The 26,625-nt window shown below is 56.9% G+C and overlaps 2 protein-coding genes, 1 long non-coding RNA gene and 1 pseudogene across 10 annotated transcripts in view; 1 reads left to right on the top strand and 3 right to left on the bottom strand.

Moving 5' to 3' along the window:
• SLC25A25 (solute carrier family 25 member 25) overlaps nt 1–2,514 on the top strand; it is a 44,632-nt gene extending 42,118 nt beyond the window's left edge. For all 6 annotated transcript variants that reach the window (XM_015116757.3, XM_015116756.3, XM_015116759.3 and 3 more), the window contains 2 exons: nt 299–449; nt 530–2,514. In XM_015116757.3, the coding sequence (XP_014972243.1) occupies nt 299–449; nt 530–714 (336 nt within the window). In that variant the 3' untranslated portion in view covers nt 715–2,514. The remainder of the gene's footprint in view (nt 1–298; nt 450–529) is intronic.
• Nucleotides 2,214–6,433, bottom strand: LOC144335052 (uncharacterized). Its single transcript, XR_013405488.1, has 2 exons — nt 6,296–6,433; nt 2,214–2,361 (listed from the first exon to the last, which is right to left on the bottom strand). It is a non-coding gene; the product is annotated as an uncharacterized LOC144335052 (long non-coding RNA).
• Nucleotides 6,434–14,275: 7,842 nt separating this feature from the next.
• On the bottom strand, nt 14,276–22,290 carry PTGES2 (prostaglandin E synthase 2). 3 transcript variants are annotated; one of them, XM_077967848.1, is made up of 7 exons: nt 22,157–22,290; nt 19,071–19,268; nt 18,342–18,400; nt 17,550–17,699; nt 16,475–16,675; nt 15,904–16,021; nt 14,276–14,850 (listed from the first exon to the last, which is right to left on the bottom strand). In XM_077967848.1, exons 1-7 carry the CDS (start codon nt 22,181–22,183, stop codon nt 14,722–14,724), a joined length of 882 nt encoding a protein of 293 aa, XP_077823974.1. In that variant the 5' UTR covers nt 22,184–22,290; the 3' UTR covers nt 14,276–14,721. The 3 variants fall into 3 exon arrangements, with proteins under 3 accessions (XP_077823974.1, XP_014972240.1, XP_014972241.1); XM_015116754.3 differs by lacking the exon at nt 22,157–22,290 and adding an exon at nt 21,543–21,830; XM_015116755.3 differs by lacking the exon at nt 22,157–22,290 and having other exon boundaries at nt 17,550–17,695; nt 19,071–19,107.
• A 4,038-nt stretch (nt 22,291–26,328) lies between these two features.
• On the bottom strand, nt 26,329–26,382 carry LOC114672898 (U7 small nuclear RNA; annotated as a pseudogene).
• Nucleotides 26,383–26,625: the final 243 nt, after the last annotated feature.

Below are 26,625 nucleotides of genomic sequence, written 5' to 3'. Positions count from 1 at the left end.
CCAGGGGCTCAGCAGGCAGATCCCCAGAGCAGGGTGGCCCCTAGGGGCTTGCAGGCCCCAGCACACTCCAGACAGACCCCAGAAGTCAGCCCTTCTGTGTGGGGTAGGCGGTGTTCCCTCTACCTTGTCCTGGAATTCCCAGTGACAGCAGAAACAGGACAGCCAGGCTAGGAGTCCAGCCAGGCCCCGGGCCCGGCAGTTGGGTTCCAGTGGCCTGAGGACCCAGTAACAGCCCCCTGTTTCTTGCTGCCTCGCTAGCCCTTCCTGGGGCTTATCCCATGCTCCCTTCCCCTTCTAGACGCTCAAGAATGCCTGGCTGCAGCGCTATGCAGTGAACAGTGCGGACCCCGGTGTGTTTGTGCTCCTGGCCTGTGGCACCATGTCCAGTACCTGTGGCCAGCTGGCCAGCTACCCCCTGGCCCTAGTTAGGACCCGGATGCAGGCACAAGGTAAGGCTGGCCCTGGGCAGTCCCCTGGGAGTTCGGAGGGTGCGGAGAGAAGCATCTGACTGGTGGCCTCCCTCCTGCAGCCTCCATTGAAGGCGCTCCAGAGGTGACCATGAGCAGCCTCTTCAAACAGATCCTGCGGACCGAGGGGGCCTTCGGGCTGTACAGGGGGCTGGCCCCCAACTTCATGAAGGTCATCCCAGCCGTGAGCATCAGCTACGTGGTCTACGAGAACCTGAAGATCACCCTGGGCGTGCAGTCGCGGTGACGGGGGGAGGGCGGCCCCGCCGTGGACTCGCTGATCCTGGGCCGCAGCCCGGGGTATGCAGCCATCTCATTCTGTGAATGTGCCGACACTAAGCTGACTCGAGCCAAGCTGTGAAAACCCTAGATGCACCCCAGGGAGGGTGGGGAGAGCTGGCAGGCCCAGGGCTTGTCCTGCTGACCCCAGCAGACCCTCCTGCTGGTTCCAGGGAAGACCACAGGCATTCCTTAGGGTCCAGGGTCAGCGGGCTCCAGGCTCACATGTGTAGGGACAGGACATTTTCTGCAGTGCCTGCCAATAGCGAGCTTGGAGGCCGGCTTCGTTCTTCCATTTCAGCTGCTGGCCACGGCCCCTGCCCTCTGGCCTGCCGTGCATCTCCCTGTGCCCTCTGCTTCCTGCCTCTCAGCTGATGTAATAAGGTGGGAGGAGGGCTACAGCCCACATCCCACCCCCTCATCCAACCCCGTAGTCCATGGTGAAAGGTGAGGTCACGTGGCCTCCCAGGCCTGACTTCCCAACCTAAAGCATCGACGCCAACTTGGCTGTGCAAGGAAGAGGAAAGGGTCTGGCCTTGGCGCTCACTGGCATCTGAGCCCTGCTGATGGCTGGGACTCCTGGGCATGCATGGGAGTGCATGGGGCTCGGGCTGCCTGGCCTGGCTGCACAGAAGGCAAGTGCTGGGGCTTATGGTGCTCTGAGCCGGCCCAGGCCCCGTCAGGATGGGCACCACCTCAGAACCAAACTCACTGTCCCCACCGTGGCACGAGGGCAGTGGAGCGCCGTGTTTGAGGGCGAAGGGCAGAGCGTTGGCGTGTTCTGGCAAGGGAAGGAAAAGGTGTTGGAGGCCTTAATTATGCATTGTTGGGAAAAGGGTTTTGTCCAGAAAGACCAGCCAGACAAATGAGCGACTTCTGTGCTTCCAGAGGAAGGCGAGGGAGCAGGGAGCTTGGCTGACTGCTCAGAGTCTGTTCTGACGCCCTGGGGGTTCCTGTCCAACCCCAGCGGGGGCGCAGCGGGACCAGCCTCACATTCCACTCGTGTCACTGCTTGGAACCTATTTATTTTGTATTTATTTGAACAGAGTTATGTCCTAACTATTTTTATAGATTTGTTTAATTAATAGCTTGTCATTTTCAAGTTCATTTTTTATTCATATTTATGTTCATGGTTGATTGTACCTTTCCAAGCCCACCCAGTGGGGTGGGAAGAGAAGAAGAAGGGGGACCTTGGGCCGCCGCAATCACGTCTGTCCAGAGAAATTCCTTATGGGACTGAAGGCAGAAAAGCGGCCAGAAGGCAGCCCTGGGTCCTTTCCTTTGGCAGGTTGGGGAAGGGCTTTCCCTAAGCCTTAGGATTTCAGGGTTTGACTAGGGGCCTGGAGAGAGAGGGAGGAACCTCAATAACCTTGAAGGTGGAATCCAGTTATTTCCTGCACTGCGAGGGTTTCTTTATTTCACACTTTCTGAATGTCAAGGCAGTGAGGTGCCTCTCACTGTGAATCTGTGGTGGGCGGGGGCTGGAGGAGAGGGTGGGGGGCTGGCTCCCTCCCTCCCAGCCTTCTGCCGCCCTTGCTTAACAATGCTGGCCAACTGGCGACGTCACAGTTGCACTTCCATTCCACCAGAATGACCTGATGAGGAAATCTTCACTCTTCAATAGGATGCAAAGATCAATGCAAAAATTATTGTTATATATGAACATATATAGTTATAACTGGAATCGTCAAAAAGCAAATTAAGAAAGAAATGGAAGTTGGAAGTTGTCATTTAAAGCAGCCTTCTAATAAAGTTGTTTCAAAGCTGATCACAGAGCCAGTATTTTTCTGACACCCCGGACCCTGTGTGGTCCAGGGTTGTTGACATGTTAGAAAATGAGTGCAAAGTTTTCCCCTCTGGAGCCTGGGTGGCGCCCCCTTTCGGCTTCTTAGAGGCACTCCCTCTTTAGTGGGTGTTTGTTCGATTTGGGGTGCTCTGACAAAGTCACCAGTGCCCTGAGTTGCTGTAGGGTTGTTCCTCAGCCTGTCTCAGGCGGGGGGGGTGTCTGTCCCTCCGCCAGAAGTGCCATCTTCACAGAGACACCAAGGACATCGCTGGGCTTCTCTCCCCTCCCCCCAGCTGCCCCTCCCAGCCTCACCCCGCTCCTGCCTCCCCACACCCTCTCAGTAACCTCATCTCACTGAGGATTACCTTCAATATCTATATTTAGATGACCCTCCTTTTATACTTGAACCAATTCCAGCTTCATCAGTACAACTGTGAAATCCATATCCACTTAAACAGCACATCCAGTTCAGCGAGTCAGAAGCCAAACCCTTCATTTTCCTCCCAAAATCTGCTTCTCCATTTTCCTCATGCCAGCAAATGGCAACTCCTTTCTTCTATGAACTTAAGCCAAACACCTTGTAGTCAACCTGACTCTGTACTTCCCTCTGGTTCCAGGGCAGTCCAGCAAATACCGTCAGCCTCACCCACAAAATAGATCTGCTCTCTGGCCACTTCTCCCAACCTCCACCCCTGCCACCGGTCACAGGCAGTGTCATGTCTCACCTGGACGACTGCAAGACCTAAACTTCCCCCTGCTTCCCTTCACTCTCCACCCCAAGCCCGAGGGGCCCTTCAAAAACCTAAGTGGATAACCAGGCGTGGTGACAGGTGCCTATAATCCCAGCTACCCTGGAGGCTGAGGCAGGAGAATGGCTTGAACCTAGGAGGCAGAGGTTGTGGTGAGCTGAGATCACACCACTGCACTCCAGCCTGGGTGACAGAGTAAGACTCTGTCTCAAAAAAAGAAAACCTTAGTTGTTCATGTCACTCAAATCCTCCAATGAATAGAGAAGCTGGCCAGGCACGGTGGTTCACGCCTGTAATCCCAGCACTTTGGGAGACCAAGGTGGGCGCATCACCTGAGGTCGGGAGTTCAAGACCAGCCTGGCCAACGTGGCAAAACCCCATCTCTACTAAAAATACAAAAATTAGCCAGGCGTGGTGGTATTCACTTGTAATCCCAGCTACTTGGGAGTCTGAGGCAGGAGAATCGCTTGAACCTGGGAGGCAGAGGTTGTAGTGAGCCAAGATCACGCCACTGAACCTGGGTGACAGCGAGACTCCATCTCAAAAAAAAAAAAAAAAAAAAAAACGAAAAAGACAAGCCACAGGCTAGGAGAAAATGTTTGCAGTACATGTAATCTAACAGAGGATCTGTATCCAGCATGTATTAAGTGTCTTAACGCAAAAAGAAGAGGACAAGCCAGTTAACAACTGGCATTTCCTTTTTTTTTTTTTTTTTTTTTTTGAGACGGAGTCTCGCTCTGTCGCCCAGGCTGGAGTACAGTGGCCGGATCTCAGCTCACTGCAAGCTCCGCCTCCCAGGTTCACGCCATTCTCCTGCCTCAGCCTCCCGAGTAACTGGGACTACAGGCGCCCGCCACCTCGCCCGGCTAGTTTTTTTGTATTTTTTAGTAGAGACGGGGTTTCACTGTGCTAGCCAGGATGGTCTCGATCTCCTGACCTCGTGATCCGCCCGTCTCGGCCTCCCAAAGTGCTGGGATTACAGGCGTGAGCCACCGCGCCCAGCCAACAACTGGCATTTCCAAAAGCAAGATGACTTAATGGCCAATAAACGTGAAAAAGAGCTTAACTCCATTACTTGTCAGGGACAAGCAAAACATTGAATGAGGCCCAGAGCAGTGGCTCACACCTGTAATCCCAGCACTTCAGGAGGGTGAGGCTGGAGATCACTTGAGGCCAGGTGTTCAAGACCAGACTATGCAATACAGCAAGGCCCCATCTCTACCAAAACAGTTAAAAGCATTTAATAAGATACCAGTGCGGCCGGGCGCGGTGGCTCACGCCTGTAATCCCAGCACTTTGGGAGGCCGAGACGGGCAGATCACGAGGTCAGGAGATCGAGACCATCCTGGCTAACACGGTGAAACCCCGTCTCTACTAAAAAATACAAAAAACTAGCCGGGCGAGGTGGCGGGCGCCTGTAGTCCCAGCTACTCGGGAGGCTGAGGCAGGATAATGGCGTGAACCCGGGAGGCGGAACTTGCAGTGAGCTGAGATCCGGCCACTGCACTCCAGCCTGGGCGACAGAGCGAGACTCCGTCTCCAAAAAAAAAAAAAAAAAAAAAAAAAAAAGATACCAGTGCGTACACACTAGAAGGACTAGAACTAAAGATGTCAGCACTGTAGTTTGATGAGAATCTGGGAGCAGCTACACTCCTCAGACTCTGCTAGCACAAGGTAAAATGCCAATCATTTTGGAGAATTCAGCCTGGCCATATCTGAATTTTTTAAAAAGGGAAGCAAAAACCCTCTAGTATTTCCTTTCTCACCAGAAGACAAAAGTCCCCATGTGGCCTTCAAGCCCTGCGTCACCAGCCTACCCCCAGCCAGAGGTGGATTTGCCAGAAAGCAGTAAAGAAATTTGGGTCACCTTAGAAATAGAGAAGCGAGGCCAGGCACGGTGGCTCATGCCTGTAATCCCAGCACTTTGGGAGGCCGAGGCGGGTGGATCGCCTGAGGTCAGGAGTTCAAGACCAGCATGGCCAACATGGCAAAACCCTGTCTCTACTTTAAAAAAAAAAAAAAAAAAATTAGCTGGGCGTGGTGGTGCACACCTATAATCCCAGCTACTCGAGAGGCTGAGGCAGGAGAATCATCAAAGCCGGGAGGCGGAGGTTGCAGTGAGCTGAGATCACACCATTGCCCTCCAGCCTGGGAAACAAGAGTGGAAAAAAAAAAAAAAAGAAATAGAGAAGGGGCCAGGTGTCATTCTCCATCCGTCTTCTCTTTCTCCCCTGCACTTTTCAAGTCATTACACTACTTATTTTCATTGCTGGGTTTCATCTGTTCCCTCGCCCATGAACGTGAACTCCTTGAGGGTGGAGGTGTCTGTTGGCTTTGTTCACTGCTGCTCCCAGCACCTGGAGCCTGAACAGTGTTCAGTGAATGCTTAACATCCAAGTGTTTCTTGGTGTTGTCGACAGAATTATGCCCCCACCACAAGATGTCCGTGTCCTAATCCCTGGAAGCTGTGAATCCCATTACGTGGCCGGGAGAATGAAGGAGGCAGATGGAATGAAGGTTGCTAATCAGCTGACCTTCAAACAGGGAGATGGATTATCCTGGGTCACTGGGGGGCCAGTGTGATCACAAGGGTCCTCCAGTGTGGAGGAGGAGGCAGGAGAGAGAACAGAGAGATGGCATAAGAAGGACTCAGGTCTCCGCTGCTGTCTTGAAGGTGGGGGAAGGGGCCACGAACCAAGGAACGCAGGCAGCCTCTAGAAGCTGGAAAGGCACAGACTGGATCCTCCCTTTCCTCCCCTGGAACCTCCAGAAGGAACACGGCCCTGCAGACACCTTGATTTTAGCCCCATGAGGCCCATTTCAGACTCCTCTGACCTCTAGTGAGATTATAAACCTGCATTATTTAAGCCACTTCCCACCTACTGGGCCCCTGGTGGAGATAAAATCCCCTTAGTCAGGGTTTACAACCAGAGTCCTGGGCAGGGGAGGGCACGGTGGGAGCAGGGGGCACATCTCAAAGTCTGACTAGAGGCACGGTGCTCCTACAGACCCACCTGAGTCCGGCTGGCATGGTAGCTCCAGGGGAGCCCTGGGGCCGGGGTGGTGCAGGTGGCTAGCAGATCCCTCCTCGTCCTCCAGGAAGCCCAAGCTCTGTGGGGCCCCCTCAGTCACTCAGGTCTTTGGGGACACAGTCACAGGTTCCTGTCCTCCGCGAGGGGCCCAAGAGCCTGGAGCTGTGCCACCCTGGTCCAGGCAACAAGGGGTCAAGGCAAGGAAACAGCGGTGGGGCACGTGGTGGGTCAGGACAGCTGCAGAGCGGCTTCCCATAAACAGACTGGGACAGTGGGTGTCCCTGTTCCACAGCATCCAAGCTGAGTGACCTTGGGCAAGTCACGCCCCCTCTCTGAGCCTGTGTGCTTGTCCATTGGATGAGAGCAAGACGAGCCAGGCAGCGCTGTTGGAACATTGACTTGAAACGAGGCAGGAAATGGGATGCAGCCGGGCCTAACGGCTTCATCTCCCAGCTGCCCTAATTCCTCCGGCATTCAGTCAGTAATCCCGCCTTAATCCTCTCGGGCCTGGGATCTCAGGCACCTGCGAGGAAATCCAGAGCCACTTGAGCCGTGTGGTCTGGTGGGTCCTCCTCGCGGGGGCACTGCCCACGCAGGACTTTACTTAGCAATCAGCAGGTGTAGGAAGTGCCACTGCCGCCAGGTCCCCATTTCACAGACAAGGAAACTAAGGTTTAGGAGGGGAGGGGACTTGCCCAGGACCTAGGATGCAGCGGACCCCAACTGGCAGGCGGCACGTAGGGGAGTGAAGCTGGGGTGGGCTCTGCTGGGGCTGCCCACCAGGAACTGGGGGGAAGGCAGAGAGCTGCTGCCCACACCAGACCCTGCAAGCTGGAATCATGCCACAACCCACCCGCGGGACCTTCACCAAGTTAGACGTGCCCAAGGGACGGGCACTCTGCCTCACCTCAGAAGGGTAGCACCTGGTCCCTGGCTGCCTCCTTGCAGCCAGGAGGCCACAGAGAGCCTGGGAAACATGGGGCAGGCCTGCGCTTGAATCCTGGGTCCCGGCGGTGTGATCTTGGGCAAATCTTCTGCCTCTCTGAGCCTCCGTTTCCTCACTAGCAAGACAGGCACGACGCCTTCTGACAGCTCGCGGGGGAAGCGACTGTTCTCGTTCACATAAAGGGTCAATGTGAAACAGATTCAAACCAGCTCTGTTGATACGGAAGCCCTGTTCTCACCTGGGGCTCGCCCTGTGCCGCCCTAGTCCAGATTTCACCGGTCTGAGTGCGTTGGAAAGTAGGGGAAGGGTGGGAACAGGTGGGGCGGGTGTGCTGGGCCCAGCCCGCCCAGGTGCGGACCTTGCTCCCTACAGCAGCAGCAGCAGCAGCAGGCCGCATGGCCTGGGCTGGCCAGGAGGGGGCAGCAGGGAGGGCATGCTATGATAGAACCTCCATCCTGCAGATGGGTAAACTGAGGCCAGGGAGGGCCCCAGGCCTGCCCCAGTTCCCCAAAGGGCAAGATAAACCTAGGTCTCCTGCTCTCAGCTCCTCCGAACTCAGGGGCTGGCCAGGGAACAGCCGCAGGACATGGCTCTCTTGGTCATTTGCTATCACCCACCAGCACAGCCCCGTGGCCCAGGAGGAGCCGTTATCTCCCATGGCAGCTGTTGAGGCTGATGATTGGTGGAGCGGGCCCCACCCATGCTAGACAGTACGGGGCACCCTTAACTGAACTGAAGAGCCCAGCCTCCCACCCCATCTTACAGATGAGGACACTGGCACGGACTGGAAACCCTGGGACTTCCCAGATCACCACATGCCCCATCGCTGTTGCTCTTCCCTGACTACACCTGGCTTAAATCTAGGTATTGGTGTCCTGGGGCAGCTGTGACCAATAACCACACACTTGGTGACTTCAAACACCACAAATGGCTGGGAGCCGTGGCTCACTCCTGTAATCCCAGCACTTTAGGAGGCTAAGGCAGGCAGATCGCTTGAACCCAGGAGTTGGAGACCAGCTTGGGCAACATAGTAAGACCCCATCTCTACAAAAAATACAAAAGTTAGCCAGCGTGGTGGCACACACCTGTGGTCCTAGCTACTTGGGAGGCTGAGGCCGGAGGATCACTTGAGCCCATGAGTTGGAGACCAGCCTGGGCAACACAGTGAGACTCTATATCTTCAAAACATTAAAAAAAAATTCTCCAGGCATGGTGGCACATGCCCATAGTCCCAGTTATTCAGGAGGCTGAGGTGGGTGGATCACTTGAGCCTAGGAGTTCAAGGCTGTAGTGAGCCATGATCCTGCCCCTGTACTCCAGCCTGGACAACAGAGCAAGACCCTGTCTAAAAAAAAAAAAAAAAATGAACAGACACACAAAAGCAAACCAGCACCCTCCCCATGAGCTCACTCTCCCCAGGGAGGAGGGAGCTTGCTGTTCTCAGGACTCTTTCCATTCTTACTTCCTGGAGTCCTTGACCTTGAGCTCTTGGAGCCAGTGGGGAACACAGCAGGGCGTGTGTTCTGAGAACAGACAGCAGACCCTACCAGCTTCATAAAAACACGCCCTCTGCGTATCGGAGGTTTACGGATGCCATTTCCCAGTCGGGATGGGGCTTGCCCCAGGGCACAGTGGGCAGTGGCCAGGTCCTGAACTCAGGTCTTCTGAAGCCATCAAGACCACAGGGAACCGTGAATGGTGGCTCACACCTGTAATCCTAGCACTTTGGGAGGCCACGGAGGAAGGATTGCTTGAGGCCAGGAAGTTAAGACCAACCTGGCCAACATAACAAGAACCTGTCTCTATTTTTTTTTTTTTTTTTTTGAGACGGAGTCTTGCTCTGTCACCCAGGCTGGAGTGCAGTGGCCGGATCTCAGCTCACTGCAAGCTCCGCCTCCCGGGTTTACGCCGTTCTCCTGCCTCAGCCTCCCGAGTAGCTGGGACTACAGGCGCCCGCCACCTCGCCCGGCTAGTTTTTTTGTATTTTTTAGTAGAGACGGGGTTTCACCGTGTTAGCCGGGATCGTCTCTCGATCTCCTGGCCTCGTGATCCGCCCGTCTCGGCCTCCCAAAGTGCTGGGATTACAGGCTTGAGCCACCACGCCCGGCCCTGTCTCTATTTTTTATTATTTATTTGTTTAGAGATGAAGTATCCCTCTGTCGCCCAGGCTGGAGTACAGTGGCACAATCTCGGCTCACTGCAGCCTCCATCTCCCGGATTCAAGCGATTCTCCTGCCTCAGTCTCCCGAGTAGCTGGGATTACAGGCATCCACCACCACACCTGCCTAATTTTTGTATTTTTAGTAGACACAGGGTTTCGCCATGTTGGCTAGGCTGCTCTCAAACTCCTGACCTCAAGTGATCCACCCGCCTCAGCTCCCAAAGTGCTGGGATTACAGGCATGAACCACCGCTCCTGGCCTTTATTTATTTATTTATTTATTTATTTATTTTGAGATGGAGTCTTGCTCTGTTGCCCAGACTGGAGTGCAGTGGTACAATCTTGGCTCACTGCAACCTCCCTGGCCTCTTTTTTTTTTTTTTTCTTGGCCTCTATTTTTTTAAACAAAGAGAGAAAAACAGACCACAGAGACCATGCTGTGACCTGAGGATGGCACTAATGGGGCATGGAATCCTGGCTTGGAGCCCATTCCTAAGAAGAGGCATTTCTTCTTTCTTCTTCTTTCTCCTTCTCCTTTTTTTTTTTTTTTTTTTTTTTTTTTTTTTTTTTTTGAGAGGGTCTCACTTTGTTTCTCAGGCTGGAGTGCAGTGGGGCAGTCATACCTCACTGCAGCCTCAAACTCCTGGGCTCAGGTGACCCTCCCACCTCAGCCTCCTGAAGTGCCGGGCTTACAGGGATGAGCCACTGTCCCCATCCTCAAGAGGTATGTTTCTTCCTAGCCACTCATCTTCGGACCGTTACAGCTAAGCCCATTTTCATACAGATGGACAGAGTCGCTGGGTAATGAGGGTGCCGAGATTCATTCCTGGAATTGGCCGCGAGGTGGCAGCAGCAGGCCTTGTTTCCATCTCCTACGCGGCTTGGCGGGGCTCTGGCGCCCTCTGGTGGCTATGGGAAAACACGCCAAGAGGTGTGACGGAGAAACATTGGGGAAACTGAGGCAGAGTTGTTACCTCTAGGGAGAGAGATACTCGCGGGGAGAAGTTGGGCCTAAGTGGTGTCCCGCGGTGGCCTCAGTCTGACTGGCCATTCTCCAGCCTGTCAGGTCTGGTTAGCACAGTCCTGGACCCTTTCATCAAGGTGAGCACTCGGGGGAGGAGGATGTAGGCTCCTCCCCAACTGCAGCAGCCCCGGGGAAAGAGCCCTGGTCCAGGACTCAGGCCCCTGTTCCCAGCGCGGTTTAGCTGCCAACCAGATCTCCTTTTGCAAGAGGAGAAACAGAAGGAAACTTCATTCCTGAGTGTGTGGAGCCAGGAAAAGGGGCAATGCCTGGTGGCTGGGGCCGGATCTACATCCGGGGCCTCCTAAGTAAGACCAGGACCTCGAGGGGAGGCTGAAGGGAGGAGCCACAGCCCGCAGTCACTGGGCTGAGCAGGAGGAACATTCAAAAGGTCTGGGAGCACACGGTGGGGTCCTCAGCAGTGAGATCCTCCCCTGGCCTCCATGTCATGGACAGAAGGTGGACGCCTTGTCACGAGCTGGCCACATCAGATGCTCTCTTTCGGGACTTTGGGACTGAGAAAGAGAGAGGTGAGTCAGCCTCCGTGTGCAGCTGGAAAGGTATCAGGTAACCCTGGGCAGGGTGTGAGGATGGCAGGAAAAGCCTGTGTGTGAAGGGAAGGGAAGGGAAGGGAAGGGAAGGGAAGTGAGAGTGGGGAGCAGGGATGGAGGGATGCTGGGATGGAGGATGGAGGGTACAGGGATACAGGAATGGAGGGATGGAAAAATAGAGGGATGCAGGAATGGAGGGATGAAGAGGTGCAGGGATACTGCGGTGGAGGGATGCAGAGAACAGAGGCATGGAGGGATGTGCGATGGAGGAATGCAGGGATCGAGGGATGGAGGACGTAAGGGTACAGGGATGGGGGATGGAGGGGTGCAGGGATGGAGAATGGAGGGGTACAGCAAAGGAAGGGTGTGGAGATGGAGAAATGGAGGGGTGCAGGGATGGAGGGATGCAGGGATGGAAGGATGGAGGGGTTCAGGGATGGAGGGGTGTAGGGATGGAGGGGTACAGGGATGGAGGGATGCAGGGATGGAAGGATGGAGGGGTACAGGGATGGAGGGATGGAGGGATGCAGGGATGGAAGGATGGAGGGGTTCAGGGATGGAGGGGTTCAGGGATGGAGGGGTTCAGGGATGGAGGGATGCAGGGGTACAGGGATGGAGGGATGGAGGGGTTCAGGGATGGAGGGATGCAGGGGTACAGGGATGGAGGGATGGAGGGGTTCAGGGATGGAGGGGTACAGGGATGGAGGGATGGAGGGATGCAGGGATGGAAGGATGGAGGGGTACAGGGATGGAGGGATGGAGGGATGCAGGGATGGAAGGATGGAGGGGTTCAGGGATGGAGGGGTGTAGGGATGGAGGGATGCAGGGGTACAGGGATGGAGGGATGGAGGGGTTCAGGGATGGAGGGATGGAGGGGTTCAGGGATGGAGGGATGGAGGAGTGCAGGGATGGAAGGATGGAGGGGTTCAGGGATGGAGGGGTGTAGGGATGGAGGGATGCAGGGGTACAGGGATGGAGGGATGGAGGGGTTCAGGGATGGAGGGATGGAGGAGTGCAGGGATGGAGGGATGGAGGGGTTCAGGGATGGAGGGATGGAGGAGTGCAGGGATGGAAGGATGGAGGGGTTCAGGGATGGAGGGGTGTAGGGATGGAGGGATGCAGGGGTACAGGGATGGAGGGATGGAGGGGTTCAGGGATGGAGGGATGGAGGAGTGCAGGGATGGAGGGATGGAGGGGTTCAGGGATGGAGGGATGGAGGGGTTCAGGGATGGAGGGATGGAGGAGTGCAGGGATGGAGGGATGGAGGGGTTCAGGGATGGAGGGATGGAGGAGTGCAGGGATGGAGGGATGGAGGGGTTCAGGGATGGAGGGATGGAGGAGTGCAGGGATGGAGGGATGGAGGGGTTCAGGGATGGAGGGGTGTAGGGATGGAGGGATGCAGGGGTACAGGGATGGAGGGATGGAGGGGTTCAGGGATGGAGGGATGGAGGAGTGCAGGGATGGAGGGATGGAGGGGTGCAGGGATGGAGGGATGGAGGGGTTCAGGGATGGAGGGATGGAGGGGTGCAGGGATGGAGGGATGGAGGGGTGCAGGGATGGAGGGATGGAGGGGTTCAGGGATGGAGGGATGGAGGAGTGCAGGGATGGAGGGATGGAGGGGTGCAGGGATGGAGGGATGGAGGGGTTCAGGGATGGAGGGATGGAGGGGTGCAGGGATGGAGGGGTGCAGGGATGGAGGGATGGAGGGGTGTAGGGATGGAGGGATGGAGGGGTGCAGGGATGGAGGGAGGGTCCTCCCTCAGTGCCCCATGGTGTTCCTGGCCTAGTTCCTGCCCTGCTGAGGGAGACACCCTGGGTCCCTGGAGCAAAGGCCCCTCAGGACTTTAGGCCTGGCCAATGACGTGGAAATGCTGTTCTGGACACAGTGGTGGCTCTGGGTGCCCTGACACCTGCTGGCCTCTCAGAGGCGGCTGCTGTGACTCCTAAGGCCACAGACGGGTACAGCCTCAGGCCTGGCCGCCTCCTCTCCCCTGCAGCCCAAGTACCTGGAGTTAACACCCACAGAGGGCACACGGTGGGGGCTGGCTGATGGACTGTGGTGCAGCCAGGCAGCAGGGCACTATGTAGCCATGAGAACAAGTCAGTGTGACATATGTTGACAGGGAGACGCCCAGGATGGGGATGAGAACAGAGCCGGTGGCAGACCAGCCCCGTGGGAAAAACCGAGGTCACCAGCCACACAGCCACCTGCTTCCAAATGTTACACTGGCTGTCTCGAGCGCTCACTTCTACCTTACTCAAATGTTCGCTTTTATGGGAAACTTGAGTTATTTTGTTTTTAAAATACTAATAAAATAAAACTTAAAAAAGTTTCCTGGCTGGGCATGGGGGCTCACGCCTGTAATCCCAGCACTTCGGGGGGCTGAGGTGGGCAGTTCCCTTGAGCCCTAGAGTGCAAGGTCAGCCTGGGTAACACGGCAAAACCCAGGATCTACAAAATATAAAAAATTAGCTGGGCGTGTTGGTGCGCACCTGTGGTTCCAGCTACTTGGAGGGTGAGGTGGATCACTTGAACCTGGGAGGTCGAGGTTGCAGTGAGCTATGACTGCGCCACTGCATCCCAGCCTGGGTGACAGAGCGAGACCCTGTCTCAAAAAAAAAAGTTTCTCAAGAGGGTATGAGGACGCTGTCCAGTCCCCCCAGTCGGAAGGACCAAGTGGGTGGAGTTGGGCTCACTGGCCTCTGGAGGGCCCCTGGCAGGCCAGCCCACCTCAGTTAAGTCAGGGAACTGGGGAGCCCCATCCTGGGTGCTCTGTGCAGGAAAGGGGGTCCCACCCGCAACCCACATTCACCCTGGAAGGCAGAGTCTCTATTCCCATAAAGGCTGGCCCAGCCTGGCGCTGAAGCCCGGGGCAGCCATCTGAGAGGGCTTGGTCCTGTCTGTAGAGCAGGGGTCTGAACAGCCCGGTGCCCTGGACCGGGTGCCCCTGCTCTGTGCACTGGACCTGCTCCTATCACTGAACTCCCCCACAAGGCAGGGACAGACGAAGAAACTGAGGCTTGAAGAGGGACCCCACCGCAGAGTCCCACCGTGGGTAGGCAGGCCCCGACCTGCATGCTGGCTGCTGGGCTCCATGGCCCGGCTGTGTGCCCTGAGTGGTATCCTGGGGACCATGGCATACAAAGTCTGCGGAGCCATACCATGCCTGCCACCTGGGAAGCACCAGGCCGGTGGTTAGTTACCACCAGGGCTGGCATAGCCCAAGCCTGATGCCTCCCTTGACCGCCAGCCCCACGCAGCACTCAGTCATGCACAGCTCCATGAGATGCCTGCCACGACAGGCGCCACAAACCTTTCCTTTATTGCAAACATGTCCCCATCCCGGGAGGCTTGGGAAGAGTGGGAACTAGGGGAACCCAGGGATGGGATTCCACCGAGAACGAACCGTCCTGCTGTCCTGTCGATGACCCCCCACCCACAGGATGTAGCCACGGGACAGCCACTGAGGCTCTGGGAGAGGGGCGGCAGAGCAGGGAGGCAGGGACACGGAGGGGTCGCCCCAGGGCAGGCGCAGGGCTGGAACTCGTCCCTAGCATCCCTGGGCCCCAGCAGGTGCCCTGTGTTAGGAGCAAGAGGGCTGGTGGGGGTGGGTAGACAAGGGGCAGAATGATGCTGCCCCCGCCAGCATCACCAGGCACTGGCCCAGGGACCCCAGGCCCTGGCAGCTGGCGTCTTCCGCTGCCTTTCCCCTGTTCTGGGCGGGGACATTCAGTGCGCTGGGGAGGCCTCGGTGATGGCCCTCTCCACCCGCAGGTACCAGGGCTGGATATGCGTGTGCTGCATCAGGTCATCGAAGGCATCCAACCCCTCCATCACGCGCAGCACGCCATACACTGCCTGGGGCGTGAAACAGAAAGGCTGGTTTGACAGGCATCCAGACCTCCTTCACTCCCTGCCAGCTGTGTGCCCAGCTCCCATCCCCTCCCCGCTTGGAGCTCGTGACCTACTCAAGGGCCAACAGCACAGGTGAGGGTTTGAACAAAGCGTGTGGGATGGCTGCAGGTCTCGCCTGCTTCACGCCTGTACCCCCTTTTCTGGGCCACAGATCCCCACCAGCAAGTTTCCTTGGGATAAATGCCCTCCCCCCTTCTCAGGTCCTGAGACTGGGGAGAAGAGACCCCACCACCCAGTTTCAAGACCCAGGTCACCCAGGGGCAGGACAGTTTTAAAAATGAGCAGTGGGCCAGGCACAGTGGCTCACGCCTGCAGTCCCAGCACTTTGGGAGGTCGAAGTGGGTGGATCACCTGAGGTCGGAGTTCGAGACCAGCCTGGGCAACATATTGAAACCCTGTCTCTACTAAAAATGCAAAAATTAGCCAGGCATGGTGGCACAGGCCTGTAATCCCAGCTACTCAGGAGGCTGAGGCAGGAGAATTGCTTGAACCTGGGAGGTGGAGGTTGCAGTGAGCTGAGATTGCACCACTGCACTCCATCCTGGGTGACAGCATAAGACTTGGTCTCAAAAACAAAAAAAAAAAGGAAAAAGGGCAGCGAAGCCAGGCCAGTGAGATGCCATCTCACTGGGTTTTGCTGGGAGAAGCCTGGAGCACCGGACCCAGCCCGCCTGGGGCCGAAGCGCACTCCAGGGAGGGCCGTGTTGACGGTGACAGGTAGAGCCCGGGCCCTGTTACCACCACCCGGGCCTCTGGATCCAGCAGGGCCTGAAGCCAGCCCGTTCCCTGAACTTGTCAGTTATGTGAACCAAGGCGGTTCCTGGTCATCGGTTTCTCTCCTGGAGCCACTTGGAGGCGAGTTTCTGTCTGTGATGGCAAAGAGAGGCAGGCTCCTCTGGCACGATGCAGGCACTGCCCGGGCTTTCCCTTACAAACCTCCCCCACTCTGAGGACAGAACCCTTGGTCCAGGCACCACCTGCCACCACCACACTCACCAAATCAGCGAGATTCGGCTTCTGGCCCCCCATGAAGGGCCGGTCCTTGCCCACAGCAGCCACCCACTTGTCGGCAGCCTCGTAGAGGTCCTCGCGCACGTTGTCCTGGAGGCGGTGCCTGGGCGGGGAAGGGAAAAGCCCCTCAGGAGAGCCCCCACTCCCAGCCCAGCAGGGAAGAGGGGTCTCCTCTGGGGAGCAGGGGGGAGGCGTGGAAGCCAGGGCAACACCCCAGGTGACAGCATCACATCTGCAGATGCCTCAGGGAGCATCTGTCCCAGATGGGGAGGCTGTGGCAAGGGCAAGAGACCAGGCCAGGGAGAAAGCCACAGAGAAGGTGCCAGTCAGGCCCCAGGCTTCTGGCTTCAAGGCCGGCCCTGCTGCCCCCAGGGAGGTGAGCAGGAGCTCTGGGTCCAAGTCCCAGCTTGGCCAAGGGACCCGTAATCCATAACGCTTTCCCACCTGCCCAGGCCTCAGCCTCCCGCTGGTCTCCTGAGGGGTGTGATGGGATCACCACTGCTCGTGGCACCGGAGGCTCAGGGACAGCAGGCCCCGGATGTGCACACACACTTGCCTGCTCTTGAGTCGCTTGCTGATGAGGTACATGGCCGCTGCACCCATGTACTTGGCCACGGCTCCCTCCACGGCTCCGAACTTGCCCTCGCGGACAATGTAGTCAAAGGATGCCAGAGCCTCGGTGGGTGTGCGGTACACATTGGGTGAGATCAGGTGGACCAGCCAGTCGTCTGCCCACTGCCGCCACTTCATCTCCTCCCTGCGGGCACGGGAGGGACTTCCTAAGCCAGGACCTGGGCTGTGTTGGGAGCAGGCTGCGTTCTCTAGAACATACCCACTGCACAGGTGGGAAGCTGAAGCCTGAGCAGGAAGGTCTTTTTTTTTTTGAGACGGAGTCTGGCTCTGTCGCCCAGGCTGGAGTGCAGTGGCCGGATCTCAGCTCACTGCAAGCTCCGCCTCCCGGGTTCCCGCCATTCTCCTGCCTCAGCCTCCAGAGTAGCTGGGACTACAGGCGCCGCCACCACACCTGGCTAGTTTTTTGTATTTTTAGTAGAGATGGGGTTTCACCCTGTTAGCCAGGATGGTCTCGATCTCCTGACCTCGTGATCTGCCTGCCTCGGCCTCCCAAAGTGCTGGGATTACAGGCTTGAGCCACCGCACCTGGCTTTTTTTTTTTTTTTTTTTTTTTTTTTTTTGAGACAAAGTCTTGCTCTGTCGCCCAGGCTGGAGTGCAATGGCACGATCTCAGCTCACTGCATCCTCCGCCTCCTGGGTTCAAGTGATTCTCCTGCCTCAGCCTCCCTAGTAGCTGGGATTACAGGTGTGCAACTCCACACCTAGCTAATTTTTGTATTTTTAGTAGAGATGGGGTTTTGCCATGTTGGCCAGGCTGGTCTCGAACTCCTGACCTCAGGTGATCTGCCCGCCTCGGCCTCCCAACATGCTGGGATTACAGGAGTGAGCCAGCACGCGCAGCCACAGAAAGGTCTCTGCTGAAATCCGGCATGGCCCGGCCCCAGCCCCGCTGGTCTCCCATGCTGCTCCCTGCTCACGCCATCTTGCTCAGCTTGGTCCTACTCTACAGAAGACCCCTGAGGTCACCACCTTCCCCCGCCAGCCCCAGCCCCACTCACGTCCTGGCCTCCTTCCCGCTGTACACTTGCTGGGCCTCCTTCTCATTTAGCATGAGCCAGTATTTATTGCCGAACTCAGTCACCTCCTTGCCCTGGTCATTCACAGCCTTCATGGCTGGGTAGTAGGTGATGATCTCTTCCAGGGGCTGCCTTCGGAGAGAGCCACAGTCTCACCCCAACTCCTTCCCCGTCCCGTCCCCTGTGGCCGACCCACCCAGCTGCCCTAGCCCCAGAGTGGAGCCAGGACCGATAAACAAAGGCTCTCCGCACTCCTGCAGTAAGAGGGATGTGGAGGAGATGCCAGGGCTACCTCCCCAAGAGAGAGAGCTGCGGAGAGGACAAAGTGGAGGGCTTGGAGGAAGACGGCCACGGGCTGCTCTGAAAATCTTTTTTTTTTTTGAGACGGAGTCTTGCTCTGTCACCCAGGCTGCAGTGCAGTGGCACGATCCTGGCTCACTGCAACCTCTGCCTCCTGGGTTCCAGTGATTCTCCTGCCTCAGCCTCCTGAGTAGCTGGGACTACAGGCACTCGCCACTATGCCTGGCTCATTTTTGTATTTTTAGTAGAGATGGGGTTTTGCCATGTTGGCCAGGCTGGTCTGGAACTCCTGACCTCAGGTGATCTGCCCGCCTCGGCCTCCCGAAGCGCTGAGATTACAGGTGTGAGCCACTGCGTACTCTGGAAATCTAAGCAGCAGCTCCACCTGCTCCCACAAGAGAACTCGGGCGAGGCCTCCCCGGAGGAAGAAGCCACCAAAAGCAATGGCCGCCTGGTCTCCGAGGGGCTCCTTACCCCGACACCAGGTAGGTCTTGAGGGCGCTGATGATGACAGAGGAGTCATTCAGTTGTTGCTGGAAGAGAAAACGGTGGTTTAATCAGAGATTACAACCCAGCCACTGGGAGTCCCCGGGGGCTCCTTACCACCACCACCTGAGGACATTGTTTATCCATTCCTGAGGACATGCCCAGAGTCCTCCCCACCCTGCCCTCAGGGCACCCATCCTAATGGGCAGGAAGGTGTGGGAAAGCCGTGGGGTCTAAGCCCCAGCCCACTCACCCATCTGGCCTCCCAGGTAGAGGGGCAGGGTGGGTTCTGGAAGCTACATACTAGACCCCAAGCACTGTGTCAGGCATTTCATATCTGCTGTGCCTGCAAGCCAGAATATGGCCCCTTGTTGACTCATGAAGCAAGCAAGCCCAGAGAGGATAAGTGACTTGCCCCAAGTCACACAACTAGTGAGTGGGTGAATCACACCTCAAACCCAGATCGCTCATTTCAGAATCTACGTTGTTCAGCTGTGGTGTTCTGCCTCTCTGAGACCCAAAGGTGTTTGGTTTTGGTAGGGAAGGAAAGAGCCTACATTTACTGAGCATCTACTGTATGCAGCTACTTCCCCCATAGTCCTTAGAGGCACAAAGATCCCAAGTTCCTTCCCAAGCTGCAGCGCCGGGCCAGGCGAGCGGGTGCTCCAGGACGATCCAGGATAGGAGGAAGGATGCATGGGGTTTCCTGGGGCTCACCGAGCTTTCTCCTTCCTGGGCCACCAGGATGGGCACCTTTCTGTACGAGGAGAACTTGATCTCAGCCCTGAGCACGGGGTTCACCTCCACCACCTGGTAGGGCAGGGCGTGGAAGTCGAGGAAGGCTCGGACCTTGCTGCAGAAGGGACACGTCTTGTACTGGTACAGGGTCAGCTGCAGGCGGCTGGACAGGGAGAGCTGTGGGCAGCAGATGGAAGGGGCTTCTAGACCTGGCACCCCCAGGTACAGACCCTGCTCCCAAGCAAGCATGTTTTCCAGAGGCGTCTTCTGAGACAACGCTAGAACATCGGGAAGAGGAACTAGGGATGGGAGGGAGTGGTAGGGGGAAGGGAGGCACCGGACGGCAGCCCTGGTTTAAGCCCCCGGCCGGCACGGTCCCCAGGCAGGAGTCCCACCCTTTGCTGTGAGGTTGTGTAGGAGGAATCTTCCAGTCTCTGTCCCATACTGGACAGACCTCTCTTTTCTCGCTCCAGTCCCAAGGGGACACCAGACAGCCCCAGGGTATACAGCCTGCTCCCACAGACACAGAACAACTATTTCAACTTGGCTTTGCCCACTCCCACTCCTCTAACCCCAGGGACCTCTGGGGGCCAGAGCTGGCTACCACCTAGGCTGGTGTTTACCAGTGGGGTCTACCTCCAATCTCGTTCTTGTTTTTTTCTCTGGAGACAGAGTCTCACTCTGCCATGCAGGCTGGAGTGCAGTAGCTTGATCACAGCTCACTGCAGCCTTGAACTCCTGGGTTCATGCAATCCTCCAGCCTCAGTCTATCTCAAATCTCCCAAGGGGAGGGTGGTATCTGGGCTGTGGCCAGGAAAGCCCCCAGGGGAGCCTGCTGCACCTTCATGCCGGAAAGCCACAATCATAGACCACCTCCTTGTGTTCAGAGGGGAAGCTGGACCGTGGAGACAGGAAGGGAGACATGGGGTACTCCATGCCCCTTTCACCTACCTCTGTTCCCTCTGGTCCAGCATAAAAGCATCTGTGGGAGGGTGGTGGGGGGTCAAGCAGAGAAGAGTTGGAAGGTGTGGGGTAGGTATAAAGTGTGGCAAGGCAGCTGGGCCACCACTTGGTGGGGGGACACCTTCCTGCCTCTTTCTGTTTCAGCCTGGAATCTAAGTCATCAGTTCCATAAAAGTGCCACCACTACTACTACTAAATAAATACACAGCCTTAGGATTTGGGGGCAGTGGGGAGAGAGGATGACGAACGTTTAGAAAGTGAAAAAGGCGCCGGGCGCGGTGGCTCAAGCCTGTAATCCCAGCACTTTGGGAGGCCGAGACGGGCGGATCACGACGTCAGGAGATCGAGACCATCCTGGCTAACACGGTGAAACCCCGTCTCTACTAAAAAAATCCAAAAAAACTAGCCGGGCGTGGTGGCGGGCGCCTGTAGTCCCAGCTACTCGGGAGGCTGAGGCAGGAGAATGGCGTGAACCCGGGAGGCGGAGCTTGCAGTGAGCTGAGATCCAGCCACTGCACTCCAGCCTGGGCGACAGAGCGAGGCTCTGTCTCAAAAAAAAAAAAAAAAAAAAAAAGTGAAAAAGGCTTTCCCTTTCCTGTGATCTCCCATCTCTTAGTCAAAAAAGTCTCCTTAAAACACAGTAGAGGCCGGGCTCCGTGGCTCACACCGTAATCCCAGCACTTTGGGAGCCCGAGGTGGGTGGCTCATTTGAGATCACGAATTCGAGACCAGCTTGGCCAACATGATGAGACCCCGTCTCTACTAAAAACACAAAAATTAGCCGGGCGTGGTGGCAGGTGCTTGTAATCCCAGCTACTGGGGAGGCTGAGGCAGGAGAATCGCTTGAACCCAAGAGGCGGAGGTTGCGGTGAACCGAGATAGTGCCATTGCACTCCAGCGAGGGCAACAGAGCACTCCGTCTCCAAAAAAAAAAAAAAAAAAAGTCTTCTTAAAACATGGTAGAGGCTGGGGCGCAGTGGCTCACACCTGTAATCCCAGCACTTTCAGAGGCCAAGGTGGGCGGATCGCTTGAGACCGACCAGCCTGGGCAACATGGTGAAACCCTGTCTCTACAAAAAATACAAAAATTAGCAGGGCGCAGTGGGGTGAGCCTATAGTCCCAGCTACTCCCGAGGCTGAGGCAGGAGGATCCCTTGAACCCGGGAGGCAGAGGCTGCAGCGAGTCGCAATCGCACCACTGCACTCCAGCCTGGGCGATATTGAGAGACCCTGTCTCAAAATAAATAAATAAACAAAAAAAAAACACGGTAGAAGAACGATTTTATGAGAACTCGAACAATTCCAGGTAGTAGGCATCAGGAGTGCCCCTATTTTACAGAAGAGAACACTGAGGGTTCGGAGACTTCAGACCAAGTCACTCGCCCAAGGTCACAAGCAGGCAGAGGCAACTCCTGACCCCACGGGTTCCCAGCAGTCCCGAGTTCGGCGCTGATCAGCATCCCCATCCCCGGCCGGACCAGGCCTTACCTGCACGGCTGAGCGCTCCGCGTGGAGGTCCTGGGCGCGCAGGTGCCACCGCGCAGTGTGGTACAGCCCCAGGGCTCCCCCCAGGGCCAGCGCCGCTGCCCCTAGCAGCCGCGGGCTCCCCTTACGAGCGGCAGCCACGGGGCCCTGGCCGCCTGCCGCCCCCGCGAAGCCAGCACGGCTCTGCGTGGGGAGCAGCGGCTGGGGGCGGCCGCCCAGCCTCCAGGCCAAGGCGCACCCGCCAGTCCACAGCGCCCGCACCACCCGCGTAGCCGGGGCCATGTTCGCTCTGCCGGCGCCGCGGGCGGGCGCGCGAAACCAAGACGCCGAGGCGCCCGCGCTGCTTAAAGGGCCAGGACTCGGGCGCCCTGCGGGTTGCCCGGGGTGACGGCGACGCTAAGGGGACCCTCAGCGCTCTCGGGACTGGGCGTGTGCCCGGCGCCCAGGTTCGAAACACCCGCCAGAGCCGCAGAGGCACGCTCGGGAACGTTTGTAGACCGCTCTATGCTTCCGCCTCCAAAGGTCCCGGGGTGGTGACAGGCCGACTGCCGAGAGGCCACCGCCTGCTCGCCCCGCTTGACCGCCTAAGGGGCGGCGTGGTAGTCTGTAATACGTGCCTGGCCACTTCTCCTGCAAGCGCCCATTCGAAACAAATCGAGCCCTTCGAGACGACAGGGGTTGCGGCTTCCAGCTACCGAAGACCCCAGAAACGACACGGCCCAAGTTGCGCGGTGATGCTGCGGTTCTCTCTGCCCTCCCGCCTCATTGTCCGCTTCCTACTGTGACCCGAACCATAAAATTTTCCTGAGCCCGAGGGGGCCTCGAAAACCACGTGTTTCTGATTTCGCCCACGCGGAGCGGCCGGCCCGCAGACCCCGAGGTTTCCAAGGACAGGATGGCAAAGTGGGGTGCCAGGCTGCCTGGTCCCTCTGCTGGTGTTCGCCCGCGCTAGTTGACGCCCGAAGCCTCCACCGCATAGGCGTCTCCGCGGACAGCCCCGGGATGGCCCCGCCCGGGGCCCGGGAGAGGGGCGGGACTCGTGAAGTGGGCGGGGCCCTGGGCGGGACTCGCAGAGCGGGGCGGGGGGCCGGGAGCGGGGCGGGGGGCCGGGAGCGGGGCGGGGGGCCGGGAGCGGGGCGGGGGGCCGGGAGCGGGGCGGGGGGCCGGGAGCGGGGCGGGGGAGGAGCTCCGAGTCCCCGCCCTGCTGCTCTGCAGTGTCCCACTCTTCTCGCCCCGCTTTCGCCCCGCATCTTCTATCTTCCTCCCAGTCCTTGCGGCGACCGAGCCCGCAGTGTCAGTCCCCAGCGGGGACTTGAGTATGCCGGTGAAGACGAGAGCGGAAGGCGAGGGCCACGGCTTCGGGAAAGCGGATAACCCGAGGAGGCTGCTGGAGCGACCTTTGCTTTTCTGGGGGTGCCTTCCCGGGAAGGGGAATCGGGATGTCGGCTTAGAAGGGACTTTGGAGCCCACCTCGACCCGCCCCGAGTGAGTCTGGAGTTGTAGGTGCTGTCTGGAATGCAGGGCAAGCACCCGCGAGCGGGTCACCAGTCCCATGAGAGCTGCGGGTCCCCAGCCCCGTTTTACAGATGGGGAAACTGAGGCAGCTGCAGGGACATTCGCCCATATGGGTTTTGCTCCAGCCACTTCCATCAGCCACTTTACAGACCAGGAGTTCAAGGCCTGCTCGAGCTTAGAGTGTTTAGAAGTGGTTGAGGGTGAGCCCCCATATTCTGTGCCCTACTCTATCCCTTATCAGTGCCTTCTCCCAGCGCCACTCTCACGCTCCTGCTTGCTAGACGGAATCCAGCTTCATCCTTCTCCTGCTTACATTAGTTGCTCCTGATCTTCCACACTCTTGATTTTCCGGATTCTAACTCCATCAAAATGTACATGATGTGTTCAGGCTCAGGGAAGACCGAGGCACTTGACGGGGGCGGGACCGAGTTTGGCCTGCTAGGCTTAGCAGCAGGAGGGGCTGGCCTGGGGCGGGGAGAGCGAGGCTCTGCTAGGTCAGCATCCCCAGCCACCTGGCTTTGCTGGTGTGGCCTCGCAGCCTCACCAAATGTGAGCAGCTTACAGAGCAACCTGTTGCACTCCGTGCTTAAGCTGCGGAGGTGACACAGGGCATGGTGGCTTATGCCTGTAATCCCAGCATTTTGGGAGGATCGCTTGAGGACAGAAGTTTGAGACCGCCCTAGGCAAGAGACCCTGCCTCTACAAAAAATAGAAAAATTAGCTGGGTGTGGTAGCAAATGTCTGTGGTCCCAGCTACTGGGAGGCTGAGGCGGGAGGACGGCTTGACTGTAGGAGTTGAAGACTGCAGTGAACCTGTGATCATAACACTGTACTCCAGCCTGGGCCACAAAGCAAGACCCTGTCTCACAAAAATAAGTCCAGGGGTGGGGTTTGGTGAGAGAACCATCAGCTTGCTTCTTACCTTCTCCAGTCTCAGTTTCCCCACCTATAAAATAGGAATAATGATTCCTATCGGGATTAAATGGAAAAATGAGTGGGGAGAGGCTGGAAACTAGTGAAGCTGGTGCCTGGGAGGGCCTACCTGGGGGCTGCTCCACCCCAGCACGAGAGGATTCATCTCTTGCCAAATATAGAAAGGAAATTCAGTGACCAACCCCTCAGCCAAAATATTTAACAAAGTTCTCTTTTTTTTTTTGAGACAGAGTCTCACTCTGTCGCCCAGGCTGGAGTGCAGCAGCGCAATCTCGGCTCACTGCAACCTCCGCCTCCCAGGTTCAAGTGATTCTCCTGTCTCAGCCTCCCGAGTAGCTGGGACTACAGGCGTGCACCACCACAGCCAGCTAATTTTTGTATTTTTAGTAAAGACAGGGTTTCACCATGTTGGCCAGGCTGGTCTCAAACTCCTGACTTCAAATGACCTGCCTGCCTTGGCCTCCCAAAATGCTGGGATTGCAGGCATGAGCCACTGTGCCCAGCCCAAGTTCTTTTTCTTTTGTCTTGGCCATGACACTGCTTGGCTTGCTGTCCAGTGTTCCTTCTGCTTTACTGCCCTTGGTCGCTGCACTGCCTCTTCCTTGATTCCCTCCACCAGAGACCTCCAGTCTGTGGGCAGCACTGAGCACAGCCCTGCTGAATGCCCAGGGGAACCTCAGGGCTGAGCAGCCAGCTGTGGCAGAGCTAGATGGAGCTCTAGGCCCAAGTCTGAGCAAATCTCAGAGGCTCGTATGGGAGTGGGGGCACCGAGCCAGCCTGGACTGTGAGGCCCCTGTTCCTATCAGTCTCAGCCCCAGCCTGTCTCTGGTCAGTCCCAATCCCATCTTCTATCCCAGCCTTGCGGCGTCTCACCCCTTCCCTCTGCCCCTGCCTCCCTGTGCTTGTGGTCTCCTCCCTGACCTTGCCCTGATCCTAGTCCAGCCCTTCCTCATCTGAGGGCTGAGCAGGTGGGCACAGTCTTCTTCCCCTCCAGCCTGGTGGACGGGCAAAGTGTCCCATCCTAGGCGTGGCTGTTGCTGTGGTTTGAATGTATGTGTTCATATGTAGGAACTCAAGACTCAGCATAGTCGTATTAACAGATGAGGCTTTTAGGAGGCAATTAAGTCATGAGGGCTCTGCCCTCCTGAATGGGATTAGTGTCTTACGAAAGGGCTTAAAAGAACTAGCTAGGTCCTTTTTGCCCTTCCATCTCTCCTGCCATGTGAGGACACCTAGACAGCACCATCTGTGAGAAACAGGCCCGTACCAGACCTCGAACCCGCTGGTGACTAGATCTTGGACTTCCCATCCTCCAGAGCTGTGAGCAATAGATTTCTTTTCCTTTCATTTCCTTTTCTTTCTTTTTTTAATGTTTATTTTTATTTGAAACGAAGTCTTACTTCTTCGCCCAGGATGGAGTACAGTAGTGCAATCTCAATCTCAGCTCGCTGTAACCTCGGCCTCTGGGTACAAGCAATTCTTCTACCTCAGACTCCCCAGTAGCTGGGATTACAGGGACGCACCACCACACCTGGCTCATTTTTTTTTTTTTTCTTTTTCTGCGACAGAGTCTCTCTCTGTCACCCAGACTGGAGTGCAGTGGTGTGATCTCAGCTTACTGCAACATCTGCCTCCTGGGTTCAAGCAAATCTCTGCCTCAGCCTCCTGAGTAGCTGGGATTACAGGTGCCTGCCACCACGCCAGGCTGGTTTTTTTGTATTTTTAGTAGAGACAGGGTTTCGCCATCTTGGCCAGGCTGGTCTTGAACTCCTGACCTCGTGATCCACCCTCCTCGGCCTCCCAAAGCGCTGGGAATACAGGTGTGAGCCATGTGCCCGGCCATGCCTGGCTCATTTTTGTATTTTTTTTTTTTTTTTTTTTTTTGAGGCGGAGTCTTCACTCTGTCGCCCAGGCTGGAGTGCAGTGGCACCATCTCGGCTCACTGCAAGCTCCGCCTCCCGGGTTCGCGCCATTCTCCTGCCTCAGCCTCCCGAGTAGCTGGGACTACAGGCGTCCGCCACCGCGCCCGGCTAATTTTTTTGTATTTTAGTAGAGACGGGGTTTCACCGTGTTAGCCAGGATGGTCTCGATCTCCTGACCTCGTGATCCGCCCGCCTCGGCCTCCCAAAGTGCAGGGATTACAGGCGTGAGCCACCGCGCCCGGCCATTTTTGTATTTTTTGGTAGAGACAGGGTTTCACCATTTCAGCCAAGCTGGTCTCGAACTCCTGACCTCAAGTGATCCGCCCACCTTGGCCTCCCAAAGTGTTGGGATTACAGGTATGAGGCATCGTGCCCAGCCCTTTTCTTTTTTCTTTTCTTTTCTTTCTTTTCTTTCTTTTTGGGGTTAAAACTGGAAAACCTGCTGGACAAATTCTAAAAGAGCTGTAACACTTCTATTATTTTATAAATTACCCAGCCTGTGATATTTGTTATGGCAACGGGAACACACTAAGGCAACCATACTCTTCCCTGGCCAGGTGGCCAGGACCCAGGGGTCTCACACACAGGAGAGAAGGGAACCTCCATCCAGGCAGAACCCGGATCCTGCCAGCCTACAAGCCCCATTCCGGGCCATAACTTCTGTGACCTGCACTTGGTGTCTGAACCAGTGGCCAGTCTCATGGACATGTGCCCCT

This window comes from Macaca mulatta, chromosome 15 (genome assembly GCF_049350105.2).
Source record: "Macaca mulatta isolate MMU2019108-1 chromosome 15, T2T-MMU8v2.0, whole genome shotgun sequence".
Lineage (NCBI taxonomy): Eukaryota > Metazoa > Chordata > Mammalia > Primates > Cercopithecidae > Macaca > Macaca mulatta.
This window is presented reverse-complemented; position numbering and strand designations above follow the sequence as displayed.

Excerpts from the sequence above, each read along its gene's own strand:
- PTGES2 (XM_015116754.3), bottom strand. The coding sequence starts at position 21,821 with ATGGCCCCGGCTACGCGGGTGGTGCGGGCGCTGTGGACTGGCGGGTGC. Across the intron at positions 18,401-19,070 it reads CCCAGGAAGGAGAAAGCTCG|CAACAACTGAATGACTCCTC; the intron begins GTGAGCCCCAGG and ends TTTCTCTTCCAG. Across the intron at positions 16,676-17,549 it reads AGCGGGAAGGAGGCCAGGAC|GGAGGAGATGAAGTGGCGGC; the intron begins GTGAGTGGGGCT and ends CCGTGCCCGCAG.